The sequence below is a fragment of the Lynx canadensis genome, chromosome D2 (genome assembly GCF_007474595.2).
Source record: "Lynx canadensis isolate LIC74 chromosome D2, mLynCan4.pri.v2, whole genome shotgun sequence".
Classification (NCBI taxonomy): Eukaryota; Metazoa; Chordata; class Mammalia; order Carnivora; family Felidae; genus Lynx; species Lynx canadensis.
This window is the reverse complement of record NC_044313.2, coordinates 27,879,894-27,904,414: the sequence shown is the minus strand read 5'-3', so window position 1 is coordinate 27,904,414 and position 24,521 is coordinate 27,879,894. Positions and strand designations below refer to the sequence as shown.

Below are 24,521 nucleotides of genomic sequence, written 5' to 3'. Positions count from 1 at the left end.
TAAGTCTCTGAATCTCTTCTCTCTCTTCCTGAACTACTTCTCGGTGCCTGGGTCTCCGTCCCTCTGTCTCTGGCTCCTGCATCAGTCTCGGCTCCCGGCCTTCCTCTCCCCCTCTCCGCCCCTCCCCCGCGCTGTCATTCACCCCGCTCCTCTCCACGCACAGCCAATGGAGAGACCCGGCCGAAACGGCTAGGCTCGCTTGCACCGGGCTTTTTCGCCCGGTGATTGATGTCCCAGAGTCAACATCGAGCTAGCAGACGGAGAGGGGAAGGAGCAGCCTGAGAGGGGAAGAATACGGCGCCCCCTCTCTCCTTCCCCTCCCCCCTACTTTAGCCCTCTGCGCACTTCGCCTCCAAGTCTCCGCGCAGCCAGGAGCGGCTGCCGCCTCCGCGCCCCTGCGCGCTGCCCCCCGAGCCAAACACAGCGATCGCCGCCGCCCAGGCCCCCCCCGCGGGGCCGGGGCCGGGGGCCAGCATGGAGCACCTGGGTCCGCACCATCTCCACCCCGGCCATGCGGAGCCCATCAGCTTCGGCATCGACCAGATCCTCAACAGCCCGGACCAAGGCGGCTGCATGGGGCCCGCCTCGCGCCTCCAGGACGGAGAATACGGCCTTGGCTGTTTGGTTGGAGGAGCCTACGCTTACGGCGGCGGGGGCCCCGCGGCCGGGGCGGGGGCCGGGGGCGCGGGGGCCTATGGTGCCGGCGGCCCGAGCGGCCCTGGTGGCCCTACTAGCGGCGGCGGCGGCGGCGCCTGCAGCATGGGCCCGCTGGCTGGCTCCTACAACGTGAACATGGCCTTGGCGGGCGGCCCCGGTCCGGGAGGCGGCGGCGGCGGGGGCGGCGGCGGCGGCGGCGGCGGGGGGGCGCTGAGCGCTGCAGGGGTGATCCGGGTGCCGGCTCATAGGCCGCTAGCTGGAGCGGTGGCCCACCCCCAGCCTCTGGCTACCGGCTTGCCCACCGTTCCCTCCGTGCCTGCTGTGCCGGGTGTCAACAACCTCACCGGGCTCACCTTCCCCTGGATGGAGAGTAACCGCAGATACACAAAGGACAGGTTCACAGGTGAGTCCGGCCGGCGCGCGCCCCGCCTGGCCGCGGCCCGGGCTCTGCGCTACCTTTCCCCTGCCCGGTGGCTCCCCGCAGCCCCCTCTACGCACCAGGTTACCCAGCTCCTCTCGGTGCTTCCCCCGAGTTCAGCCGCCTGCCACCTTTCCACGCTCGCGGAATCGTCATGCTCGAAGAGTTCTCCCGTCCTGGGCCCCTCTCCGTCCCTCCCGCAGGACCCCTACTCTGAAAAGCGCTCCCTGATCCCCTCTCGGAGTCGCTGGGTTCAGTGTCGCCGAGGGAAGGGGGATGTAGCTTCGGGACTACCTTTCACCCCGGCATTTGGGGCTCGGGAATCTTGGAGAAAGGGGCCCAATGTGAACAAACTATTTTTTTCCGTCCGGGCCAACGTTCTCTGGCTGAGGCGAAGAGCCCCAGAATCAGACGCTAGGAAAGAACAGGTTCCCCACCTCTCGTCCCCCCCACACACACAAACACACACGCTCTCAAACACACCACACACCCCACTTCACTTCGCGCTCCGAGCTCCAGTGTCGGTTGCGCTTGCCGGGCCGGCAGAGGCCCGAAGTCTGAGTAAAGCAGCAGAGCTGGTGGGCCCTCTTTCCCGGACTGCGGGCTTCGTCCAGGTCGGTGGCAGCGTGAGGTTGAGCCTCCCGGTTCATTTTCGTTCGGTCCCGGCCTGGCGTCCTCCCCTCTGGGCCCAGCCCTGTTGCCTCCAGTGTGAATAATGCACCGGCCTGACCGGCGATCGATCCGCGGCGGCCCAAGGACAACTCCTGGGACGATTACGCACTCCGCGGCGGCCGACTGCCGCCCTCTCCGCTGCCTGCTCCGCGCCTTCCTCCGCTCGCTCCGGCTCCCTCCGCTCTCGCTTCCGCTCTCGGCACTCAGCTCTCGCTCACGCGCGGGCCCCTTGCTTCGGCCTCACTTCCAGCTACCCCTTAGCATTCCTGGGATCCGAGGCGAGGATCCTCGATCCTCCCGCCGAGCCCAGCTCCCAAGCCCGCTGAGAAGTAGCCACGAGTTGAGCCTGGGTTCCCGGCTGGGCCTTAGAGGCGGCGGGAGGTACTGGCCGCTGCCGATGGCGATGGCGAGGTGGGACTCCCATGGGGCTCGGGCTCCAGGGCCCAACGGTGGAAAGGAGTTAGGGGGTCAGCAGAGGCAATACAGCCATTCTGCCCTGGGCCTCCAGGAAGGGCCCTGTACTCAAGGGACCCCAGGACCCCAACCTAAGTCCTCTCAGGCCTGGGGAGGCAGAGCCTGCTGGCCATTCCACTCCCCCTGCCCACCCAGTCCAGTCCAGTCTTGAAGGGCCCTGATGGAACCCTCAGCCTGGAACCCACTGGTCTTAGGTCTCTGGTGAAAGCTGTTCCACACAGGGCCTACCTAGGGGAGCCACCGGCCGCCCTAATCTGGCTTCAGGCCCCAAGAAGGTTCTGAGGAAGTGAATGACTGTCACCTTGTGTTGCCCTGTGTCCTGTATGTGTCTGCTTGTGTGCCTGTCAGGCCGGGTGTATAGATAGGCAATTTGCCCCTTGGTATGTGATGTGTCTGTGTATGTTGCTGTGTTGGTGGCGGCTCAGGCCAGGACCCAGGGTTCCCCCACCCCCACCCCCACCCCCGCCTTGATCAGGTGCGGCTTCAAGCTGCTGGGCAGCTTCCTGGAGCAGTGGGGGGCTTCGACCTTTAGCTCGCCTCAGACAAGCCCCTCAAGGAGACTGGCTTGGGCACGAGGGAGCCCGGGGCTAGGGAGGCCTCCGTGGCGGCGGCGGCGGCGTCCGCCTGGCGGGCGGGAGGGGGCCGTTTCCCGCCGCGGGCTTGGAGCTGAGGGCTGACGGGAGGATCGCGGCCCCGTTCCTGGGGTCTGGCCTCTGCGCTCGCTGATCGCGGGGAGTCGGGCCTGGGACGCCTCCTGACGCTCTGCCGCTTGCCTCTGCCGTCTGTCTGTCTCCCGCTCCAGTGGCCCTCTCACCCTTCACTGTAACACGCCGTATAGGTCACCCCTATCAGAACCGGACGCCCCCCAAGAAGAAGAAGCCGCGCACGTCCTTCACGCGCCTGCAGATCTGCGAGCTGGAGAAGCGCTTCCACCGGCAGAAGTACCTGGCCTCGGCCGAGCGCGCCGCCCTGGCCAAGGCGCTCAAAATGACCGACGCGCAGGTCAAAACCTGGTTCCAGAACCGGCGGACGAAGTGGAGGTGAGCGCGCGCGGGGCGGGCAGTTCTCAGCCCCCGGGGTCTCTCCTGGGGCGCTCACGCCCCCTCCGCTCTCCGGCTTCTGATCGGTTCCCTGCTAGGCTCGCCAGGAACCGGGAGCAGCCAAGGCCGATGCCCGGGGTGGGGCTGGAGATCCCCCGCTCTGTTTTACCGGAGGCTTCTTGGCTTTCTGACCGTTACGCTCAATGCTGGTGTAGACGCGGCTGGCCACCGCCGCTGCTTGGGGAACCTGCGGGGTTAGAGCACAGTTAGTCCTTGTAGTCCGGGCTTTGGGAATCAGTGAACGCTGAGGGACTTTTTGTTTGCACAAAGTAGCGCTTACAGACATGCCTCCTCCCTCCCGGAGACTGGAGGCCGGATGGCCTGCGCCTCGTTTCTGCCGCCCCAGAGAGGGCTCCTGGCGGAGCTGCCGGCCCCAAACCGGGAGCCTGGGCCCCTCTGACTCCCCCCTCCCCGGACACTCAGCCAGGCCCTCACGCAGCCGGTCTCCCACCCTGGAAGAGGAAAATCAATCCGTACCGGCTGCAGCGGGGTTTTGGAGAGTCCCACTGAAAGGGGGATCAATTAGGAGCAGATGGGTGTGTGTGTTTGTGTGTGTGCGGGCGCGCGCCACACACACATTTACCCTTCTCCCGTCACACACCCAGTACACTAAAATCCCCCCACCACGCATACATCTCTCTCTGTCTCTCTCTCAACGTCCCACACTCCTAGGCAGCCTTACTCACCGCCAGCACCGGCGCTTTCTCCAGCTGTACCCACTTGCACCCCTCCCGCACATCTGGCCCGCATACTTGGTTCCACAAGTTTGGTTCCAGAAGTTTCTCACTAGCTCAGGCCTCAGGGGGGAGAGCGCAGGAGAGTCTGGGCGACGTCCGCGGCGCCGTGGCCCAGTGGGCCTAGCGCTGGAGGAAGGAATTGGAGTTTCCTCTTTTTCTGAACGAAGGCGAGGGATCTGCCCGGGATTCCACCGGCGTGGCTTCCACAGGAAGCCACTGCCCCCACGACTCTGCCTCCACCCCATTCCTGTCGTTGGGGAAGAAATGGAGTATATGGCTTCAGACCTCTGGGATCTAGTTAAAGAGGTAGCTAGGGCTGGCAGAGTAGGGGTGTGGGCACTAGTGTTCCCAAGGCCCCACCAGGACTGCAGCCTGAGCGAGAGGAGGGAGCGAGGCAGGTCCCTGGAAGACAAGGGGCTCTGGGATCACCGAGAGTGTCAGGCGAAGAGAAGGGAAGGGGCAAAGATAAACACCCCACCCCAGGGAGAAAAGGAAAAACCGGGCAGCTTGAAGAAGTCTTAGGGTAATAAAAGAAAGCAATGGATGACTAAACCTTCATTTTCGTTTCAAACAAATTCTCTTAATTCTGAGAGAACGAAGAGGGTGGGGTGAGAGACAACAAGAGAGAAGGACACAAAGCCGAAAAGGAAGAGAAAGGCTCAGGCAGTTTGAAATGCAGGAAAGAAGGGGAAGGCGAGACACGGAAAGACACGCGGAGCTAAAGGCAAGAAGGGGAGGCGGGCAGGAGGCCGGCGTCCACCGCTGGGAGAGGCCCTCGCCGGCTTCGCGCGGCTTCATCGATCGCCTACAAATTGCTTCTGGAGGCCCCCGGGACTCCCATTAGGTCTGTCCACCTTAGAGACAGACGTTTGATCTCAGTTGACGGGGTGGAGGGGAGGCATTAAATGGAATAAGTGAGTCATCGCCTCCCTGGACCGCCTCGGAGAAAGGCGCTGGTCCGGCGGGAGTCCCGGCAGGACACAGGGCTCGGCCCAGGAGGTAGGAAGGCTGCGAGAGTTTCGCAGAGAAGAGAGGTCTGGCAAAGCAGCTCGAAGGCAATCCACCGGCTCCCGCCTCTGCCCTGGACTGGTGGGGAGGGTGAGGCGCCTCAGGCTTGGCACCGCAGAGCTGGGGAGAGGCGAGATGCCACCCTACCCCTGGCTGCGCCCTCCGAGGCTAGTGGGACAAGGGGAGCTCCAGACGCTTGGGCCTGGCGGATTTCCCCACGGCTCCCCCCGGGGGTTCCTGCGCTCCATTTACTTGTGGGGTTTCCAGTCTGTGTCGGAGTCAGGACCCTCAAGATTGGGGTGTGTGTTAAAGGGGCCCAAGCTGGAGTTGGGGGCTGTGAAGGAAGCAGTGCTCGTCCAGGCTGTTTCCCGGGAGCGCGCTCAAAGCGTCGGTAACGTCGGTAACGGCTTGTCCCCGGTGCAGGCGGCAGACCGCGGAGGAGCGTGAGGCTGAGAGGCAGCAGGCGAACCGCATTCTCCTGCAGCTGCAGCAAGAGGCCTTCCAGAAGAGTCTGGCGCAGCCCTTGCCCGCCGACCCGCTATGCGTGCACAACTCTTCGCTCTTCGCCCTGCAGAATCTGCAGCCGTGGTCTGACGACTCCACCAAGATCACCAGCGTCACGTCCGTGGCGTCCGCCTGCGAGTGAGCCTGCCCGCTCTGCCCGGAGAGAGCCCGGGTCCAGCCGAGGGGTCGCGGAGGCTGAGAGCCGGGACTCTCTCCCACCCCCTCCTGCTTCAGACTGTGCGCGGGAGGGGAACGCGGTGCCCCCTGCGCTCGGCGGAGCTCCTGCCGACGCTGTTTTCTCTTTGGTGGGGGGGAAAAAAGCGCGGGAGACAGGGACACGCGACCTTGTTCCAGACGCCTAAGTGGTCCCGCGCCCCCCTGGAACTGTTCAGAGTCCTCTCGGTTTACGTCTATTTTATTTTATTCTGATTTTTAACGTGGGACTGAGAGAGGCAGAGGACGTTGGGGAATAAGTTTCTGGGGTCCTCGGAGGACAGCAGGGGCTGTCATTTGAACTTGCCCTGGGAAGAACTCCTCTGTATTCCACTCCCCATCACACGTGGACGCCCGCAGGCCCACACAGAGGCGATTTCACGGTCTCTGGTGGTGTCACCCAGAGCCAAACACAGAGGACCTACGACAGAGTGTCATGCACACGTAGGGCCATCGCCTTCACACCCTTGACTCTCACTGTCAGGCATAAGCTAGGGGTGACCCAGCTGCATTGTGAACAGCATGGCACTTCTCACAAACACGAGGCTACGGCCACACTGTGACACACTACCCCACACACGACAGCGTCACGGCCCTCCAGGCCCCCATCACACATCCTAGCCGCACCCAGGTACGCACAGGCAGGTTTTCACACAGACTCAGCCTGCTTCTCCAGATCCTGTTCATACGGGGAGCTTAAGTTATGCACTTATAAGGTGTTTTCTGTGTAACCATTTTATAAAGTGCTTGTGTAATTTATGTGAAAAAATAATAAAACCCTCCGGATCCAGAGTCAGGGCTACCTGCTCCTTGCTAAGCCCAGCACCTTGCAGCTACTTGGGTTTGGTGTGAAATGGTGCCGCTGGGGCAGCTGCTGCTGTCTGGGCATAAGGGACACCCGGGGGCCAGGACCTGCAGGTCCTGGAGAGAGGGAAGGAGGGGGACAGAGAGAAACAGACCTGAGGAAAGGAAGGAGTGCCAGGCTCTCCTGGGACGCGGATGCTTGAGGAGATACACTGTCTTTGGGTGTGAGGTTGCGCGTGTGTGCATTGTGTGTTTGTGATGGCATGGGCCTTCAGGATGTAACTGATCGTGAATGTAACAGTGTTTAAGCGTGTCATTGTGTTGGCAACTATTGTTAAGTGCTTGTCTCTGCTTAAGTCGCAAATCGAAACTAGCATCATACGTACGAACTTGCAGTGGTCTGTGTGACCATGTGCGAATGGGATTGTGTCTTCCGGGGTACCGGTGACCACCCACCCAAATCTGTGACTGTGTATGACTCCCGTGTCAATGTGTGTGAGAGTACATGTGAGTTTCTCCTCGTGAACCCATTTTTGTGTTAAATGTGCGAATGTTTGTAATCGTGAATCACCCGTAATGGTGTGAATACACTTGTGTGTGATATGTAATCATGTGTGACATGTAATCATATATGAGATGTGTATTTTACTATATATACTTGTGTGTGACAGTATATGATGGGGGAATGAAGTAGAGTGTGTGGATCGTCGTGGGTGACTGTCCCTGTCGGTGAGTGCGTGTGGTTGGTTGTGATTGAGTGGGTGTAGTTGCACACTGCTGGTGTGTGGGGGTCTAAGGTAGGGTGTGTGATGCACGGGGGGGGGTACTAACATCTGCTAGGAGTTCCAGGGTTCTAGGCCCTTCCTCATAAGCCCCACAGGTTGGAGCACAGTGAGTCAGTAATTGGGCCAGGATCCTGTAGTGCTCTTAGTAGGATTTCCTGGCTCCCAGCACTAGTCTGGCCTAGTAGAGATCTGAGTAAGTGACTTCCTAGGGACCTTCAGGGGGCCCCACACCCACTCCAGCCAGGACAGCAGCCATGGGACACAACACTCCCTGTAACATCCAGTCCCCCTGCCTATGAGACCAATCTCAGGTGCACAAAACTGACTTGTTTTTTCTGAAAGAAGCTATAGGTGGTGGAGGCTCTGAGGACATGCCATCCTGGGGGAATTAAGTGGCGGGGGGGGGGGGAGATAGGCTCTTTCTTTGGGATGGGAGTGTGACAGAACTTGATGGCTAGAAACTAGAAGGGAGTGGGTGTGGGACTTGTTCAGGTATACAGAGCTATGTTGGGGGAGGGTGCAGAGTCACAGAAACCTTCGGAGACACTCTCCTTCATCCCTGCCCAGGCCGCCATCCTGGACTTGCCATGCCACGGGGGTGGGGGACAAAGCCCAGCAGCCTCCCAGCCTAGTAGGCCCAAAGGGAAATTTGACTGAGTGGGGCCGTGCTTATCCATCCCTCATCCGTGGCCCCCTTGGAGCCTGATCTCCTCAGGAGAAGAGGATTCTGGGTCCAAAGGACTAAGGCTGGCCCTCCCGCCCCGCCCCCCAGGCCCTTTGGGTGACCAGGCAGGGCCCTGACATGCAGTTTGCCTTGGGGAGAAGGTTCTGGCCACAACACGGGGTCTGCAGCCCGCCTCCCGCCTGCACCGTCTGAAACACCCAGGACCTGGCCAGGAGAAATCCGGAAATGGCCTCCCGGAACCACCAAATTCATTTCTTTCTGCCTGGGCAGGTCTAGCTGATCCCTCCTGTCCTGCAGGGACTGGAGCTGCCAGCCCGTACCTTGTACCTTCTCCATTTGGCGGGGTATCTTCTCCATTTGTCTGTAAGACGCACCTTCAGTGCACCCCCCCACCCCCGTCAAATTCCAGAGTCTGTGAACTTCAGCGGAGACTGGGGCCTTCCTCCCACCTCCCAATCCTGGAGACCCCCTCGAGAGGCTGCTGGCCCCAGAGGCTACTGGATATTTTCTGGCCACGGACTGTCCAGCTGAGTCAGGAGTGGGGAGCCTCTGCCCGGAACAAACACAACCTCCCCAGCAGGCTCCAATCCAGGTTCTTCCCCAGAACCCTTCGCCCCCTTTTACAAAACAAACTGCAAAATTAGGCATTATACACCCCTCCCCGAAATACCTTCTACCTCCCTGATCTTCACAAACAGCTAGGGTTCACACTCATAACCACGCGGGCGTATGCCCCCTCCGCCCTACCGCTCTCCGACCCCGTCCAGCTTGTCGGGGACTCGCGTGGAAGTGGGCATCCCGCATGCCGGGCTCCCGGCCCTGGAGGTCACCCGGCTCCGCGCGCGCCGGCTCCCGGGGTACGCGCTGGCTCTCGGCGCTCGCTGGCTGCGGGAGGCCAGGGTCGCGCTCTCTCCAGGGGCCCCTCCCACGCGCCCAGGCCCTCGGGGGAGACGTCCCTGGGGTGCCAGACTCCCAGGGGCACCGAGGCTCTTGGAGCCCAGGGACCGCGCAAGACTCCCCCGTCTCCACCGGGAATTCGTTGGGACCGAATCTCGGGCGAATCCCGCATCGGCCGAGGCCGCGGCAGCGGGGAAAGGCCAGGATGGCTCGGGGCCCGCCGGGGGCAGCTGAACCCGCACACCCCGGCCCCTGGTGGGGGGGGGGGGCGGAGGCTGGTGGAGAGGGGGCTGCGAGGGTCACAGTCAGGGCCAAAGACCCGCAGCAGAAAGCTCACAACTCCCGGCTGGCCACCGCGCCTGCGGGAAATGGTCGTCTCTGTTCAGAAATAGAAATGGAACTCAGTGTCCGAATAACTGTGAAGAGAGGTGCGGAAAGAGAAGAGGAATTAACGAACCTGACTGAGCAGAAAGATCGGCTTCCTTCCTTGGCTTGAGTGAGCTCACTGCCCGGACCAAATTGCGCGGCGAGTGAGCCCTGAGCTCCGGCTCAGACCAGGCGCAGCCCAGCGGGGTGGCTGAGTGGGTGGTGGCCCGTGGGGCCCAGAAACCCAGGCAGGGCTGGGGTCCTAGAGGCCTGTGTTGTGCCGCCGGTGGTACACAGAGAATCTGGCTCAACCTGTTAACTATAATAGCGGCTTTGTGCCGATCTGTGCTTGGGGGCTGTGTGGGCACGGCCTGAGCACGGCCTTGTGACGTCCCTACTGTGGTGGCAGGTGTGGGGTTTGCCCTGGGCCCAGGACCCAGATGGGCATCCTGTTTATGGTGTGCTTGCAGGAGGGCAAGGTGTTTCCAGGTGTATGAGACTACTACTAAGAGGGACCTCCCTCCGGGCTGGGCAGAGCTGGAGCAGTTGGGAATCGGAGGCAATGCCGTGGGAGGTGCGGAGCTGGGGCCCCGGGGCTGCCTTGAGGGCCCCTCAGACCAGATGCGGGAGGAAACCCCTTCTCTCAAGCTCCCCCCTCGTGCCCATCTTCACACACTTCTCACTCCCACGCAGTCCTTGGAGTCTTGCTCCCTAATCAGCTCAGAGTTTGGAGCCTCAGGGCCAGGCCGCTGCCCTGGCAACGAACGCGAGCCACTTCCGCTTTTCCCGCGTGGCTCGAATTCTTTGCCCAATGCCAGCCCAGGGAGGCCCCTGGCACCGCTCCCCTGCACCCACGCCTGGACTCCTTATCCTGGGGAGCCCGATGAAACAAGCTGAGCGAGGGCTAGATCCGGTTCGGATTTTCCAAAGAAATCAGAGCAGAATCTTAAGATAGTGTGTTCGATGGAGAGGGTGGTGGTGGGTGAGTGAGTGCAGGAGGCGGTGGGGTGCTCATGTTGTGTTGGGAGGGGTGCCTACGAACTCATCTCCTCGGTCACAGCCTGCATCGCTGTGGACAACCTCACATACCTCCACCCTCTGCGCGACCCCTGGGGTGTGCGATGTGGCACCAGGGCAGGGAGCTACAGGTGTGCGGGTGCTGGGCACACACACTCTCTAGTGCTGGCATTCTTAGTTCCCTCAAACTCGCGGCGGTCCCGACCCCAAGAGGCTCCTACCCGCGGTTACCACCACCCCACCCCACCTCGTCGAGGGCACTCCCCTTCCCCACACCCCCTCCCCCTGCCCGGAGTGAGGAGGGCCTAACTTGACTGCCGGCGGCTTGGGGGTGGGGATTTCCTAGGCCCGCGCTTCCGCCGCCCGCCCCCGGGCTCCAGCGAGCGCTGAGGCTGGGCTTGGGGCCCGCGGGCCTCCCGGGATTCCAGCCGAGGACCCTAGCCAGGCTCAGAAGGTCCAGCGGTCGCCGCTGCCTCCCTGAAGCCTATGGAAATCCGGCCTCCCTTTGTGTGCAAGAGGGCTGTTAAGGGCTGGGGGACAAAGGGGGCGCAGGCCCCCCCACTGCTGCGTGTCACCCTAAGGAGGGCTTTGGTGGAAGCTGCTCCTTCCCCTTCAGGTTTTCAGCCCTTTAGTACCAGAGCCCACGTATCTTCCGTTCCTTCGGGAGGAGTCGCAAGACCCGAAAGCTGGAGGCGGCGGTGACTTAACCACCACCCAGAAGTGGGAGCCGGACCGGAGGCTCCAACACGGAAACACAGGACAAGTGAGTTCCGGGCGCCCTCTAGGGGCCGCGCGGGGAGAGGCGCTTTGAGCCAGGGTCTTGGAAGCCAGCCCGTGGTCTGAGGGACCCTTGGGAGTGCTGGGGCGCCTGCCCCCCGCCGTTATAATAGTGTAACGATAATAATATTAATCAGCAACAATGTGGAGTGCTTGCTCTGTTCAAGGCACTGAACTAGTATTTAAAAGTACTAATACAGCCCTAACAACTACCCTATGAGTTACGTGGTATATCATCCCACTTTATAGGCAAGGACAATGAAGGTCCAGAGAGGTTAAGCAACTTGCCTGAGAGCACGAAGTTGCTAAATGGGGCCGGTATCCCAACCCAGGGTCTAACCCGAGCCAGGGTCTCGGGGAGGGATGGCTGAGTCCAGGGGAGCGGTGGATTTGAGGAGAACTGGAGGTGAGACCCCCACGAGCCTTCTCAAGGGATTTCTCGTATTGTGGAGGGAGCTCTTCACCCAGAGATCCGCTGGGACATTGCCTTCTAGGGCTCTGGAAAAATCACCTCCAATCCACTCCGGTCCGCTGGGCCTCCTCCATCTGTGACTGTCTCCTCCACCCCTCTAGGACCCACCCTGGAGCACTGTCAGACCTGTGAGACCTTCTCCTCCTTCTTCCCCATACTTAGCCGGCATCCACCCTCTGGGCCTTCCCAGCCTGGGCTTGCCACCTTCCAGGAGCCCTCCGGGATTGGAAGGAGGTTCTTGGCACTTCTATCCCCCTCCCTTCGTCTGAGCCAGTGGGGGCGGGAGAACTCAAACAGGTAAAAAATTTAAAATAGAAGCAAATGAATCACCCTTTATTAGACAAAGGAATGGAGAACCAGGAAGGAAAATCCCTCCTCTCCTTTTACATCTGCTCTGTGCAAAGCCTATAGTTCTGGGTTGGAGGGTGGGGGAACAGGCTGGGGTGGGTAGGAGGGTGCAGCCTGAAGTTCAGTGAGGGGGTTATTTTCACCATTTAGACATTCAGACAGAATATGAAAAGAGAACACAACCTTCCCTTCTTCTCTGCCTCCTCCAGAGTTGTGGAGTGGGGAGGAGTGTAGGGGGAGTGTCCCAGGGGATGCTCTTTTATATACATTATAAGGTGCATTCATTTAAAGTAAGTTCCACGCTCGACATTGGGGCTTGAACCCATGACCCTGAGATCAAGAGTTGCATGCTCTACTATTGAGACAGCCAGGGCCCGCTCTTTCTTTCTTTCTTTCTTTCTTTCTTTCTTTCTTTCTTTCTTTCTTTCTTTCTTTCTCTCTTTTTTATTTTTTTATATTTTATATATAAAAATATAAATTTATTTACTTACTTGCTTACTTATATACAAAGGTATATTCCTTTGTATATAAATAGCTCCTGCCAATGTCTTAAACTTGAACATGTTGGAATCACCTGGGGATCTTGTTAAAACGCAGATTCTCATTTATTACATCTGGGGTGGGTCTGGATCCCGAATTTAGAACAAACTTCATATGCTGCTGATGTTGCTTAGAGGATCAAAATCCTAAACTACACCCTTTGTCTGAGATCTAATCCTGGGTTCTCAAACTTGCCTGTAACATATGGCCTGCAGCCTTATTTTATTGCCTGAGTGCATTTTTCCACTTTATTTAAAGAAATGAAATCTATAGACACAGTTGATGCCCCTTCTGATATGTTTTTTTTTATTTTTATTTTTTAGTTTATTATTCTTGAGAGATAGAAACAGAGCATGAGCAGGGGAGGGGCAGAGAGAGGAGGAGACAGAATCTGAAGCAAGCTCCAGGTTCTGAGCTGTCAGCACAGAGCTGGACGTGGGGTTTGAACTCATGAACTGGGAGATCATGACCTGAGCCGAAGCCGGACGCTTAACCGACTGAGCCACCCAGGCACCCCTTCTGATATGTTTTAAAATACACTCTCCCCTATACCACAGGCCGAACCCATCCCTGTTATCCTGTGTCCTGCTCCTTCCCTGTCACTGACTAGGGCCCCTCGGAGCCCCCATTTCCTCTCCATCTGCACCTGTCCCTCTTTCTAAAATCCTCTTTCATACGTAGGCGGCTGCTGAAGCGACTTTGGACATCAGCCTAGGTTTTGAGCTTGACTTCTCTGCTTTCTAACCTCAGGCAAGTTAAATTTTAGGAGCCTACCGTTTCCTAGCCCAAATTATAGGGCCAACCCTTCCCCTGATTACCAAAGGGATTAAGGAGATAACGCAGATAAAAACGCCCGTCTCTTGGGAGGTACTCCTGGAAAGGGCAGGGCACCCCAGAGTGGCTTGACCTGATTTTTTCTACCCACCCGGCAGGGTGCAGGCGTTAGGAGGCGGGTCCTACAAACTGCGGGCCCCGCCCTCCCCACCTCATTCCCAGACCCTTGATTTGCTGGAGGAAGTAGAGTGGCGGCCCTCCTGGGCGCTGGGAAGGGAGGCTATTGTGCATTAGGTGCTTTACCCGCCCCTCCTCCCAGCAAGGAGCAAATGAGCGAGTTCTGGCTTTCACTGGGCCCAACTGTCCGGGGGCGGGGAGGGGGGGGGTGTGGAGAAAGCCGGTACTGACCCTGCCAGGCTGGGTGGAGACCTTAGGGAGGGAACCTCAGTGAAGACCCACCCAACCCTGGAGCCCTCCCCGCCCCCAGGCGCCCGGCAGAGGTGGGGTCGTTGCAGGGCAGGGCTTACCGGCCCCCTCACACACCCCTCCGAAAGTGTGCAGTTTCACTCTGTCGGTGTCAGGCTGAAACCGTGTGTCCGCACAGGGCGACAGTCCTGTTGCGTGTCTAGACATTTACCTCCTTGTTCCCACAGATGTCTTGGTTACACACGGGCTGCAGTCCCAGATCTCACCCTCACATTTGCCTCCAGTCCAGGGAAACGCAGAGTGGCATGCATTCACCCATCTCTTTCCAGGTGGCCCATCAGGGGTGGGTGCCACAAGTTTATAGGAGAACGCTTAAGAGGTCCTCGCAGGGTCTTTCACCAGTTCACTTGTCATCGGGGAAAGCCAGCTCCAGCACGGTGGCACACTTGTTCAGGAGCCTGGGCCTGCGAGCTCACGCTCAGTCATACACTTTTTAATTTTTTTAGAGAGAGATGGGGGGGGGGAAGGGGAGAGACAGAGACAGAGACACACACACACACACACAGAGAGAGAGAGAGAGAGAGAGAGAGAGAGAGAATCCCAAGAAGCCTCCACTCTCAGCACGGCGCTGATGCAGGGCTCGATCCCACGACCCTGAGATTATGACCTGAGCCAAAACCAAAAGTCAGACGCTCAACCGACTGAGCCATCCAGGCGCCCTATCAGCCGTATACTCTTGAGCCCATTTTGTATCCACAAGCTTTGACTTCTTTCCCTTTCTTACCGCAGGCCAGAAATTGGGCTTTTTCAGGTCAGCACCGGAGCGGCATCGTTACTGAACTGGGGCGGATTCAGCGGAGGGGTGGGCAGGAGGAGGGGGAGAAGACAGTTTATTAACCCCAAAGAAGTCCCAAGTCAACTCTGCGTTTTTATCTACTGCCCTTCGCTAGAGTGAGGTGCCGTCCCGCCGCTGCACGCAGGGCCCTGGCCCGCGCAGGCGCCCCACGGGCGGTTTACAGCGCTGGTGACAGAGCCAGCCTAGACCCGGCGGGAGAGCCTTCTCGATTAGAGAAAATGAGGGGTGGCGGAGAGTGAGAGATGCGATGTTTCTCCATCAGGGGTCTGCTGAAACAGCAGATCCTTGGGAGGCTTGGGCCCTTTGGCTGCACAAACCGAGCAGCACCTTCAGTTCGAAGGAGGCGCCCTGGAGTGGGTTCCACTGCCCCCCCCACCCCCGGCAGTCTGGCCCCCTCACTTGTGCGGGGCGTCACTCCCAGCTCCCAGCCGTCCACAGGACCGCAGAGAGCGGCCACCTGCGCGGAGCTGGCCCGCGGTGCGCTCGCGACAGCCGGGGGGCGTGGGGAAAGCTCTACTTCCGGCGTGCGGGCGGCCTCAGACTTGCCCCGGCCCCAAAGCTCCGCGGAAGGCTCGGTGGGGAAGGGTAGTCAAAGGATTCAGAAGCACCCGGACTGTGGGGGCCCGGACGGCAAAGGGCACTCAGGCAGGGGGTGCCGGGGTTGGAATGTACCCGAAATGCAAAAAGGAGGAGAAACGGGACTCTCCTTTTGAAGCGGGGCGGGCCATCCGGGAAGAAAACGCAGCCTGCGTCCACCTGCTTGGTCCCGACCACTCCGCAGACTCGAGCCTCTACCCAGCCGGGGCCTGGGGACTGGAGCCTGGCCCGGAGAGGTGCAGGCCTCCCCGCCCGGTCGCCAAAGCGGCTGGAGAATTCCGCAAACCGTTTCCTCCGCAGCGTGTCCCTGTCCCTCAGCTCCACCGCGTGACCCTGAGAGCGACAGGCTGCGTGAGAATCCCGCCACCCCCGCGCTGTGCTGGGCTGCGGAGGGTGCCGTGGGAGGTGGCACCCTGGGCCCTGGCCGAGAAAGGCTTGTTTTTTATTCCTGCGCCCCAGGGACGCATGTCCGAGGCCGCGCCGCCCTCTCGAGACCCACCATCGGATTCTCCTGTGGGCTTCCTCCCTTCCTGGGACCGAAGATCCGGGCCCGGGGAAGAAAGTGCGCCGTTCCCTCACTTTTTCTGCCGGCTACCGGATCTCGCCCCCCGCCCCCCCCCCCCCGGCCCTCCTCCAGAAATTATGGGAAAGGGGCGCCGGGCCCTGCCCTGTCGCGCCCCACGCAAGGACCGCCCGGGGCCGCGGATTCGCTCCCGCGAGTTTGCGGCAGAGACTCGAGAGCAGCGCTCCACCCGCCGCGACTTGGCACCGCGCCACCGCTCCCGGGACCCCGCCCGCCCAGCAGCAGAAAGGTAAGCGCTTGGAAACCTGTGGGAGGAGCACGGCGGCCCTTTGGGTTAGGATTCATTCTGTGGCCACGAGAAGGGTGCAGGGCTCCAGGGCGAGAACCTGGAAGGAGAGAGGCACACTTTGTCTTGGCTCTCAGTGGCAAATGAGTCCCCCTTCTCTCCAGTCCTACCTGCGTTCTGCTCCTCTCAGGGCAAGGCTGAGAGACAAGTTCAGGTTCTGTATGTGTGTGTGTGTGTGTGTGTGTGTGTGTGTGTGTGTGTGTGTTTAGGAGAAAGCACACCTGTGCCTGAGTGACTGGGGAGCTGCCCTGCGGCTGTGCTGTGAGGTTCAAAGGGCAGGAGTCCTGGGAGAAAAGAAGAGCCAACCCTGCCCTGACTGCTCCTCTCCAGACAGCTGGACCCTCCCTACATCTCTGCCTTCATGGCCCTTCGGTGCAGGAGTAGAGGGTAGGAGTGCTGAGTACTTTGGATCTCTGGGCTACAGGCCTGGCAACTGTCAATATCCACACCAGTTATCCGGATAAATGGGTCTTCTTAGTGACAAAAGGGACTTGTAGGAAACATCATCCCTCTCCAGCTGGTACAGGACAGAAGCCCTTCTCACCTACATGCTGTTCAGAGAATATTTTTCAATCCTAGACTACAGATAATACTCCCCTTCCTCGAATCCTTGAGTTTCTCAATGCCCATCAGTGTGTAAGTCTAGGTTCAGCTAACTCAAGAGAAAGATTAACTTATTGCAGGGATACTAAGTAGTTTACAGGATTGGTAGGAAGGCCAAAGAATTAAGGAAAATCCAATTTAGGAAATACCACAAGATCAAATGGCAGGAAATCCTGGTTAGGGCACAGCTGCTGGCATCCCTGTCTTTAGGCTCTTGACAAGAGCATCACTACGTGTAATTTCTTAAGTTTCCTCCCATCATTACTAACTTTAATCCCCCAAGATTCAAAGCTCATGTGGGACCATTTGATTGGCTAAATCTAAGACACCTGTCCAGGCACCAGCTGTCAGAGATGGGGAGAGAATAGAGTCCCTTAGGTTTCTCTATGAAAAGCAAAAATTCCTCCACCAATATTTACTTTATTGGAGAAATCTCCAAATCAGAAAGAGTATTCAGATGCTAGGTTTTTTTTTTTTTAAGAGAAAAATGATAAATGCCACTACAGTCCACCCCTTGGCAGCTCAACATCCACATATGCCTTTCTTTCTAAATTTAGGGTCCTTTCCCCCTAAAATGCTCCCATCCAATTTATGCTGCTGTCACTCATACAGATTGTATTCAACTTGCCCCCAGGGGAGAGAGTCCAAACCCTTGTAACTCTAGGTTCAGGATCCTTGTTCTATTCCTCTTCTAGTTATGTTGGAATCTTGTCTCAGTATTCCGTAACCTGTGGACTAGACCAGATTATAAGGTTAATCATCATCATACATAATAATACAATGGCAAGAGAACAGAAAACTGGGAAAAAGGCAAATAAGTTAAAATATATAAGCATCTACCATGCCAAAGGTTAGGAGGTGAAAGCCACTATCTGTCTTTCTGCAATATGAGATTCTATTTTGTACTTATGACATCCCTCCTCCTTTTTTCCATGCCATGTTTCTTTTGCCTTCAGCCAGCACCTGAGCTGGTTTGTGTTCTCCACCCAGGGAAGAAGCGAGCCTTTGTTCCTGAGGGATATGAACCCTCAAGGGTCCTGCCTATGAAGGTTGTTGTGGCCTTCCATTAACTTTTACCACTGGACATAAAAGCACCAGGAGGCACCCCAAGAGAGCCCCTCGGTTCCATGAATACTTCTTGTTGCCTACTGTGTACAATAAAAATGCTACTTGGCCTTGATAGTCAGAATTCATCACGTTGGCCAATCCCATTATCCTCCTTTAACCTGTCCATCCACTGGCAAGAGCAACCAGAAGTGACCAGGCAGAAATTTCTGCTTCCAATTCAGTAAAAATATTGTTGCTTCTCCTGGTTGGAACTTTCTTCCCTTCAGGACTCTCTAACCTTAATCCAGCAGAAACAAGAGTCACAGGAAGTGAGGGGGCCTTTGGGTACTTGTAGAAAGTACCACCCCTCTTTCTGGACCCATATAATTGGGCTATGGGAGAAGTGGCATCCTAACATTAATCACTAGCTCAAAGCATATACTTCATCCTTGAAGTATTGTACCACACCACCACAAAATTCTAAGTGGTTCTAGCAAAGAGTCCAAAAACACAATGGCTCAGGCAAGATAAAAGTTCATTTTTGTCTTACAACTATGGAAGAAAGATATCTCTGCTCTGTGAACCCAGTATAGACCCAAGCTAACAAGGAAGCTCTGCCAGCCTCAACAGGTGCCTTCAGAAGTTGTCAGTCCTGGCCAGCAGGAAGGGAAGGGTGCAGAAACTCCAAGGCAAGCTCTTTAAGAAAATGACTTGAAAGCTGTACTCTCAATTCCACTCACATTCCATGGTGGAGAACTAGCTCCAGGGGAGCCTGGGAAATAGAGACCCTGGGTTGACAACCGTGTGCTCAGGAGAAAGGCAGAATGGGTGTGAGGGGATGTATAGTCTTTACTACACCATTCCGTTGATCTATAAAGTCAGCTGCTTCCGCGTTATGGGATACATAAGTAAGATCAATGAATCTCATGGACAATAGCTTGGTTTTTTTTTTAACTGAAAAATGAATTCTTGTTAAGAAGCAATGCTGTGTGGGAAATCAGACTGTCATAAGGCCTAGAGTAAGTCCATGGACGATAGTATTGGCAGAAGCTTGATGCTCAGTGAAGGCATATCCAAATCTCCCACTAGACACCTCACTGGTCTCCCTAGGATTATAGAATAGAATGGGGGACTTGGGGTTGATTGCTGCTATTGGAAGATTGGGCATTTTGCATTGATGGTAATCAGGTTAGTTTCGGTGAGATGTTGAGTTCATATGGAGCTTCATCTAGGTCTTCGGGCCATCTGTTCCAAAGAAGGCCCTGGACTTCCCTGGGAAAGGACACTGAGATCTGGAGGGAGTTATCTTGTCCACCTGGTTATTAAGAACCCTTTATTTTTTAAAAATTTTTTCAAAAATTTAAAATGTAATTTTAGAGAGAATGCAGGCAAGGGGCATTGGTGGGGGCGGGGGGAGGGGGTTGGAGAGAATCCTAAGCAGGCTCCATGCTCAGCATGGAGCCCAATTCGAGGCTCAGTCCCATAACCCTGAGATCATGACCTGAGCTGAAATAAAAAGTCAGATGCTCAGTTGACTGAGCCACCCAGGTGCCCCAAGAATCCTTTCCGTAGTGGGAGGCTCTTAGTGACCAATTTCATAAAACACAAATATTTTCACTCTCTATATCCATCCCCAAAGATTCTTTTTTATGTTTTTTTTCCTTTTCTCTTCCTCACCCCCAATCTTTTATCTCATTCCTTTCAAGTCCTTGCTATCTGTCTAAACCATTCACCACTTCCTGTATACTCATTGCAAATCCTTACACCAGGCCATCTCTCCCTACAGACAGAACGAGCCACAAAATACACCGTTCAACGTTCTGCCCCCTGGGAAGGTTTTCTTCTGTCATTTTTCAGAGCCACCCCTGAATAGGACTATACAGCATTGGGACACTTCTGGCCAGGGTTGGTGTATTGCACTATAAACTAGACTTGAAGCCTTTCTTTCTCTTTCATCTGGTGTTAGGGTATTCCCCATGGGATCCTAGATGTGGGATGAGGGATGGCTCCTCATGGTATGCGTTAGGGTGGGGCAAGTTGGCTGCCTGTGGTGAAACCTGTAAGGAGGCCCTCACTGTCAGGGCAATGCAGATAGTCAGCAGCTGAGTGAGTGCCTCCGTAAGTTTACACATTAGGCCTGTTGCCTACTGCACCCCAGTCCAGGCCCTGGTGAGTGGCCTGCTCAGGATGCTTGCTTATGCCTTCAGGACCTACTTGGACCTGATCCCACAGATTCCATTTCTACTTGATGATGCACTCTAAAGGACACAGCCAGCGCGTCTCTAGGTAGACCAGATAGCGGCCAGCTCAGTATATCTTGGTGTCACATGTATATCTAGTGACTTATAGCAAATCCAGGCCCCCTTCTCGAAGTATGCTATGTGGGTTTTTTTGTATTTTTTGTTTTTTTTAAGTAGGCTCCATGCCCCGTGTGAGGCTTGAGCTCATGACCCTAGGAAGATCGGGAGTCATATGCTCTACTGACTGAGCCAGCCGGGTGCCCTGTAGCTATTTTCTTTTGAGGGGGAAAAAAAGGCTCTTGGTTCTTTATTGGGCTATGAAAGTTGCCTCCACTGTAACATGCCACAGGCTCCCTATAGCACCCTGTTGTGCCACAGAAAATGTGAACTTTCTCCAAGCCTCATCCACATTGTACTCTCTCTTGATAATTAAATGGAGATGTGATAGGAATCATCACCCTTCACTTTTAATGTCTTTTATGGTGTAATTTTTGCATTTCCTCCAGGACGTAGCTTTTGATGTACTATTTCAGTAAGAAGTAAGAGTTCCAGGGGCTTCTGTTTTGCCTTCCCAACTACGGGATTCCCAATGTGTATTTTTTTTGCTGAGGATGGAAAGGAAGAAAGCCATGAAATGGGTTTGCAATCCCACTGGGCCCACTGCAAGGCAGATTGAGTTCAAAATTATCTCATGATCTCCATAAGCCTCCACTCTGACTGATGGATCACAGGGACATTTGTGTTGGCTGAAAGCTAGTGACTGATAACCTCTCAAAAGGGTGAATTTTTCTGTCTCTAGGGCTTAATTCCCCTGGGAATAGTTGAGGCTTCCTTGAAGGAAGGTCAAGAGGAGAATTCAACATAGTTCTGTGGTCAAGAGCACAGGTCTGGAGCTGGACCGTCTGGGTTTGAAACCTCTCTGTGTCTTCGTTTCTTAAACTGTGGAATGGAAGTAGCAGTACCTACTTTATTGGGTAGTTTTCTCCCTTATAGTCAGGGTTGAGAGATAATTTGCATACAGTAAAGTTGGCCCTTTTTATGGGCAGTTCTATGAGTTTTGACAAATGCACTCATTTGTGTAACCATTGTGGAGACTCACAAATTATAACAGTATAGTGTGGTGAATGCCACTGTCGGTGAGCCAGTAGGAGGTATTCCCAAACTAGCCTGAGAGGGGTAACCAGGAAACACTTCTTAGAGGAGGCCATCTTTCAGCTGGGTGCTCAAGGGTAAGGAGGAGTTTGCACAATCAAGATATATAACATTTTCATCCCCTGCCCACCAAATTCCCTCATACCCCTTTGTACTCAACCTCTCCCTCACCCCCAGCTCCTGGTAACATCTAATCTGTCTTGTGTCCTATTGTTTGCCTTTTCCAGAATGTCATGTAAATGGGATCATACTGTATGTAGCCTTTGAGTCTAGCTTTTTTCACTTACCATGATGCCTTTAAGGTTCACTCATGGTGTTGCATGTATCAGTAATTCATTACTTTTCATTGCTGAGTAGTATTCCATTGTGTGGATGTACCACAGTTTGTGTATCCATTCATCAGTTGAAGGACATTAGGGTTGTTCCCAGTTTTTGGCAATTATGAATAAAGTCAATATAAGCATTCATGTTTAGGGTTTTGTGGGAACATAAGTTTTTTTTCCCCCTTGGGAAATACTCAGAAGGGGGGAGGAATCGCTGGGTCATACAGTAAGTATGTATGTATGTATGTATGTATGTATGTATGTATGTATATATACCTTTATAAGAAACTGCCATGCTGTTTTCCAAAATGCCTGTCCCATTTGGCAATTCCATCAGCAATGTATGAGAGTTCTAGATATTCTATATCCTGGTCTACACTTGGTATGATCAGTTTTTAAAATTTTAACCATTTTAAGGTAATGGTATCTTATTGTGGCTTTAATTTATATTACCCTAATTATCACTGATAATTAGGATAATCATCCTTCCATGTATCTATCTGGTAAAATGTCTCTTCAAATAATTTGCCCTTTAAAAAAAAATGGATTGCTTACTTTCTTTTTATCGAGTTTTGAGAGCTCTTTATATATTCTGGATACAAATCCTTAGCCCGATATGTGTTTTATAAATATTTTCCTCCAGTCTGTGGTTTGTCTTATAAAGTCCAATTTACCCATGTTTTCTTTTATGATAGTGCTTTTGGTGTCATATGTAAGAAATCTTTGGCTAACCCGAAGTCATAAAGATTTTCTTCTATATTTCTTCTAAATGTTTTATAGTTTTAAATTCTACATTTAGATCTATCATCCATTTTGAATTAATTTTTGTATCTGCTGTAAGGTATTGATCAACTTTTTTTTAATACATGGATTATACAGAAGTTTTGAGGATTAAATGAGTTAATACATGTAAAACACTTGGAATAGTGCTTGGTACATAATTACATTTAATAAATGATAGCTGCAATTATTTTTTTTTAGAGAGAGAGCGTGCACGCACACGCAAGAGTGGGGGAAGGGCAGAGGGAGAGGGAGAAAGAGAATCTTAAATAGGTTCCACGCCCAGCACAGAGCCCAACGCAGGGCTCAATCTCATGACAGTGAGATCATGACCCGAGCCGAAATCAAGAGTTAGACACTTAACCAACTGAACCACCTAGGCACCCCAGAGCTATAATTATTAAAGAACATTATTGAGCTGTTTTTACAGAACTCCTCATTATAAATGCTTAATTTCTCTTTTATTTAAGGGGCTTTGGGTCCGTGAAATGATTCAGGTCTGGGAATCAAAAGAGATGCCTACATTCTTTGTCATTGGGGGCTATCTATAGTCATTACTTAGTTACTCACTTACTCTTTAAGTAACAGAAACCTAAAATGACAGAGACTTAAACGAGATACAAGTTTATTTCTCTCTCCTGTGACAGCCCAGATATAGACTGTCCAGGGTGGTAGGGCGTCTCTGTTTCACAAGGCCATCCAGGTACCTAGCCTCCTTTTTGGCTTGTTTTCTCACCATCACTAGAATATTGCCCTGGTCTGCATTCCAAAATGTCTCATAACCGCTTCTATATTCTGAGCAGCAAGATGGAGAGAGAGGAGGAAAAAGGGTATAATGCCTACCTTGAAAGACATAACCTGGAAATTATACATATCACTTTCACTCCCATCCTCTTTGTTGGAGCTTAGTCACATGGCCATACCTAGCTACAAGAGAGGCTGGGAAACATAGTCTTTGTTCTTGGTAGCTGTGAGTTCTGCTAAAAATCAGAGGTCCTTTTTCTATGAGAGAAAAGGGGGAAATAGATATTGGGAAACAATCTGTAGTCTGCCTCAAGAACTCAAGTCAAGCTTCTACTCACCATTTTTTACCATTGAAAAAAATACCAATCTGGGCCCCTGGGTGGCTCAGTTGGTTGAGCATCTGACTTTGGCTCAGGTCATGATCTCACAGTTCTTGGGTTTGAGCCCCATGTCGGGCTCTGTGCTGACAGCTCGGAGCCTGGATCCTGCTTCGGATTCTGCGTCTCCCTCTCTCTCTGCTGCTCCCCAGCTTGTGCTCTGTCTCTCTCTCTCAAAAATAAATAAACATTAAAACATTTTTTTTAATGATCAAGTGGCACCTTAGTGGGCTATTTTAGTTCCAGGCACTTAATTAGAAGAAGCAAAAATAATTATAATGGCCAGTGACCTTTGTCAATGGGGTACATGTTGGCTCTGCTACTTACCTTTGCCTCTGCTACTTAAGTGTTGCTGTTTAAAGCACACAGAGTTCATTTTCTTTGAAACAGAGAGCCACTCGTCATCTTTCAGTAGCATCTCTAACCCGTAGAAAACATCTTACTAAAGTGCTTTTAGGTGCCTTTTTTTTTTTTTTTGTATTTCTGTTATTTCCTTCACGAAAGTATTTTTCAAGTTCTTTGTGAATGAAACATCTGGGACCCTTTCCAGGGATATAATGTGTGGGTGGTCAAGTTGCACAGGATAAATCTTTAATATTCCTGTCTGCATAAATCTTCAGGTTCCTTTTTCTCTCTCTCTTTTTTTAATGTTTTATTTATTTATTTTTGGGAGAGAGAGAGAGAGAGAGAGCAGGTGGGGAAGGGGTACAGAGAGAGAGGGAAACAGAGAATCCAAAGCAGGCTGCAGGCTTTGAGCTGTCAGTGCAGAGTCCCATGTGGGGCTCCAAATGACGAACCATGAGATCACGACCTGAGCCAAAGTCAGACACTTAACCGACTGAGCCACCCAGGCGCCCCCAGATTCCTTTCTTTTTAAAAGTTTATTTATTCATTTTGAGAGAGAGAGTGAGAGCAGGGAGGGACAGAGGTGGGGGGAGAGAGAGAATCCCAAGCAGGCTCTGCACTGGCAGCCCGGAGCCTGATGTGGGGCTCCTGCTCATGAACCATAAGATCATGGCCTGAGCTGAAACCAAGAGTCAGATGCTTAACCCACGGAACCCAGGCACCCCTCTTGAGATTCCTTTGAGGTTATACTGCTTGTGACATTGTAACCTTAGGTCAATCTGAATTTAATGATGTATGCATACTTATCAAAGATCCTGAAGTTGGTGTTCTAGTCTGGGTGGCCAGGAATCAACTATGTGCTCCTTCATACAGAACCACCCCCACCAAATTAGCATGCTGAGATTTGACATATC

General features: G+C 54.3%; 1 protein-coding gene across 1 annotated transcript; it reads left to right on the top strand.

The window, feature by feature from the left end:
- The first annotated feature begins 474 nt into the window (after positions 1 to 474).
- TLX1 (T cell leukemia homeobox 1) lies at positions 475 to 6,594 on the top strand. The gene is made up of 3 exons (XM_030334785.1): positions 475 to 1,060; positions 3,060 to 3,261; positions 5,490 to 6,594. Exons 1-3 carry the CDS (start codon positions 475 to 477, stop codon positions 5,710 to 5,712), a joined length of 1,011 nt encoding a protein of 336 aa, XP_030190645.1. The 3' UTR covers positions 5,713 to 6,594.
- Positions 6,595 to 24,521: the final 17,927 nt, after the last annotated feature.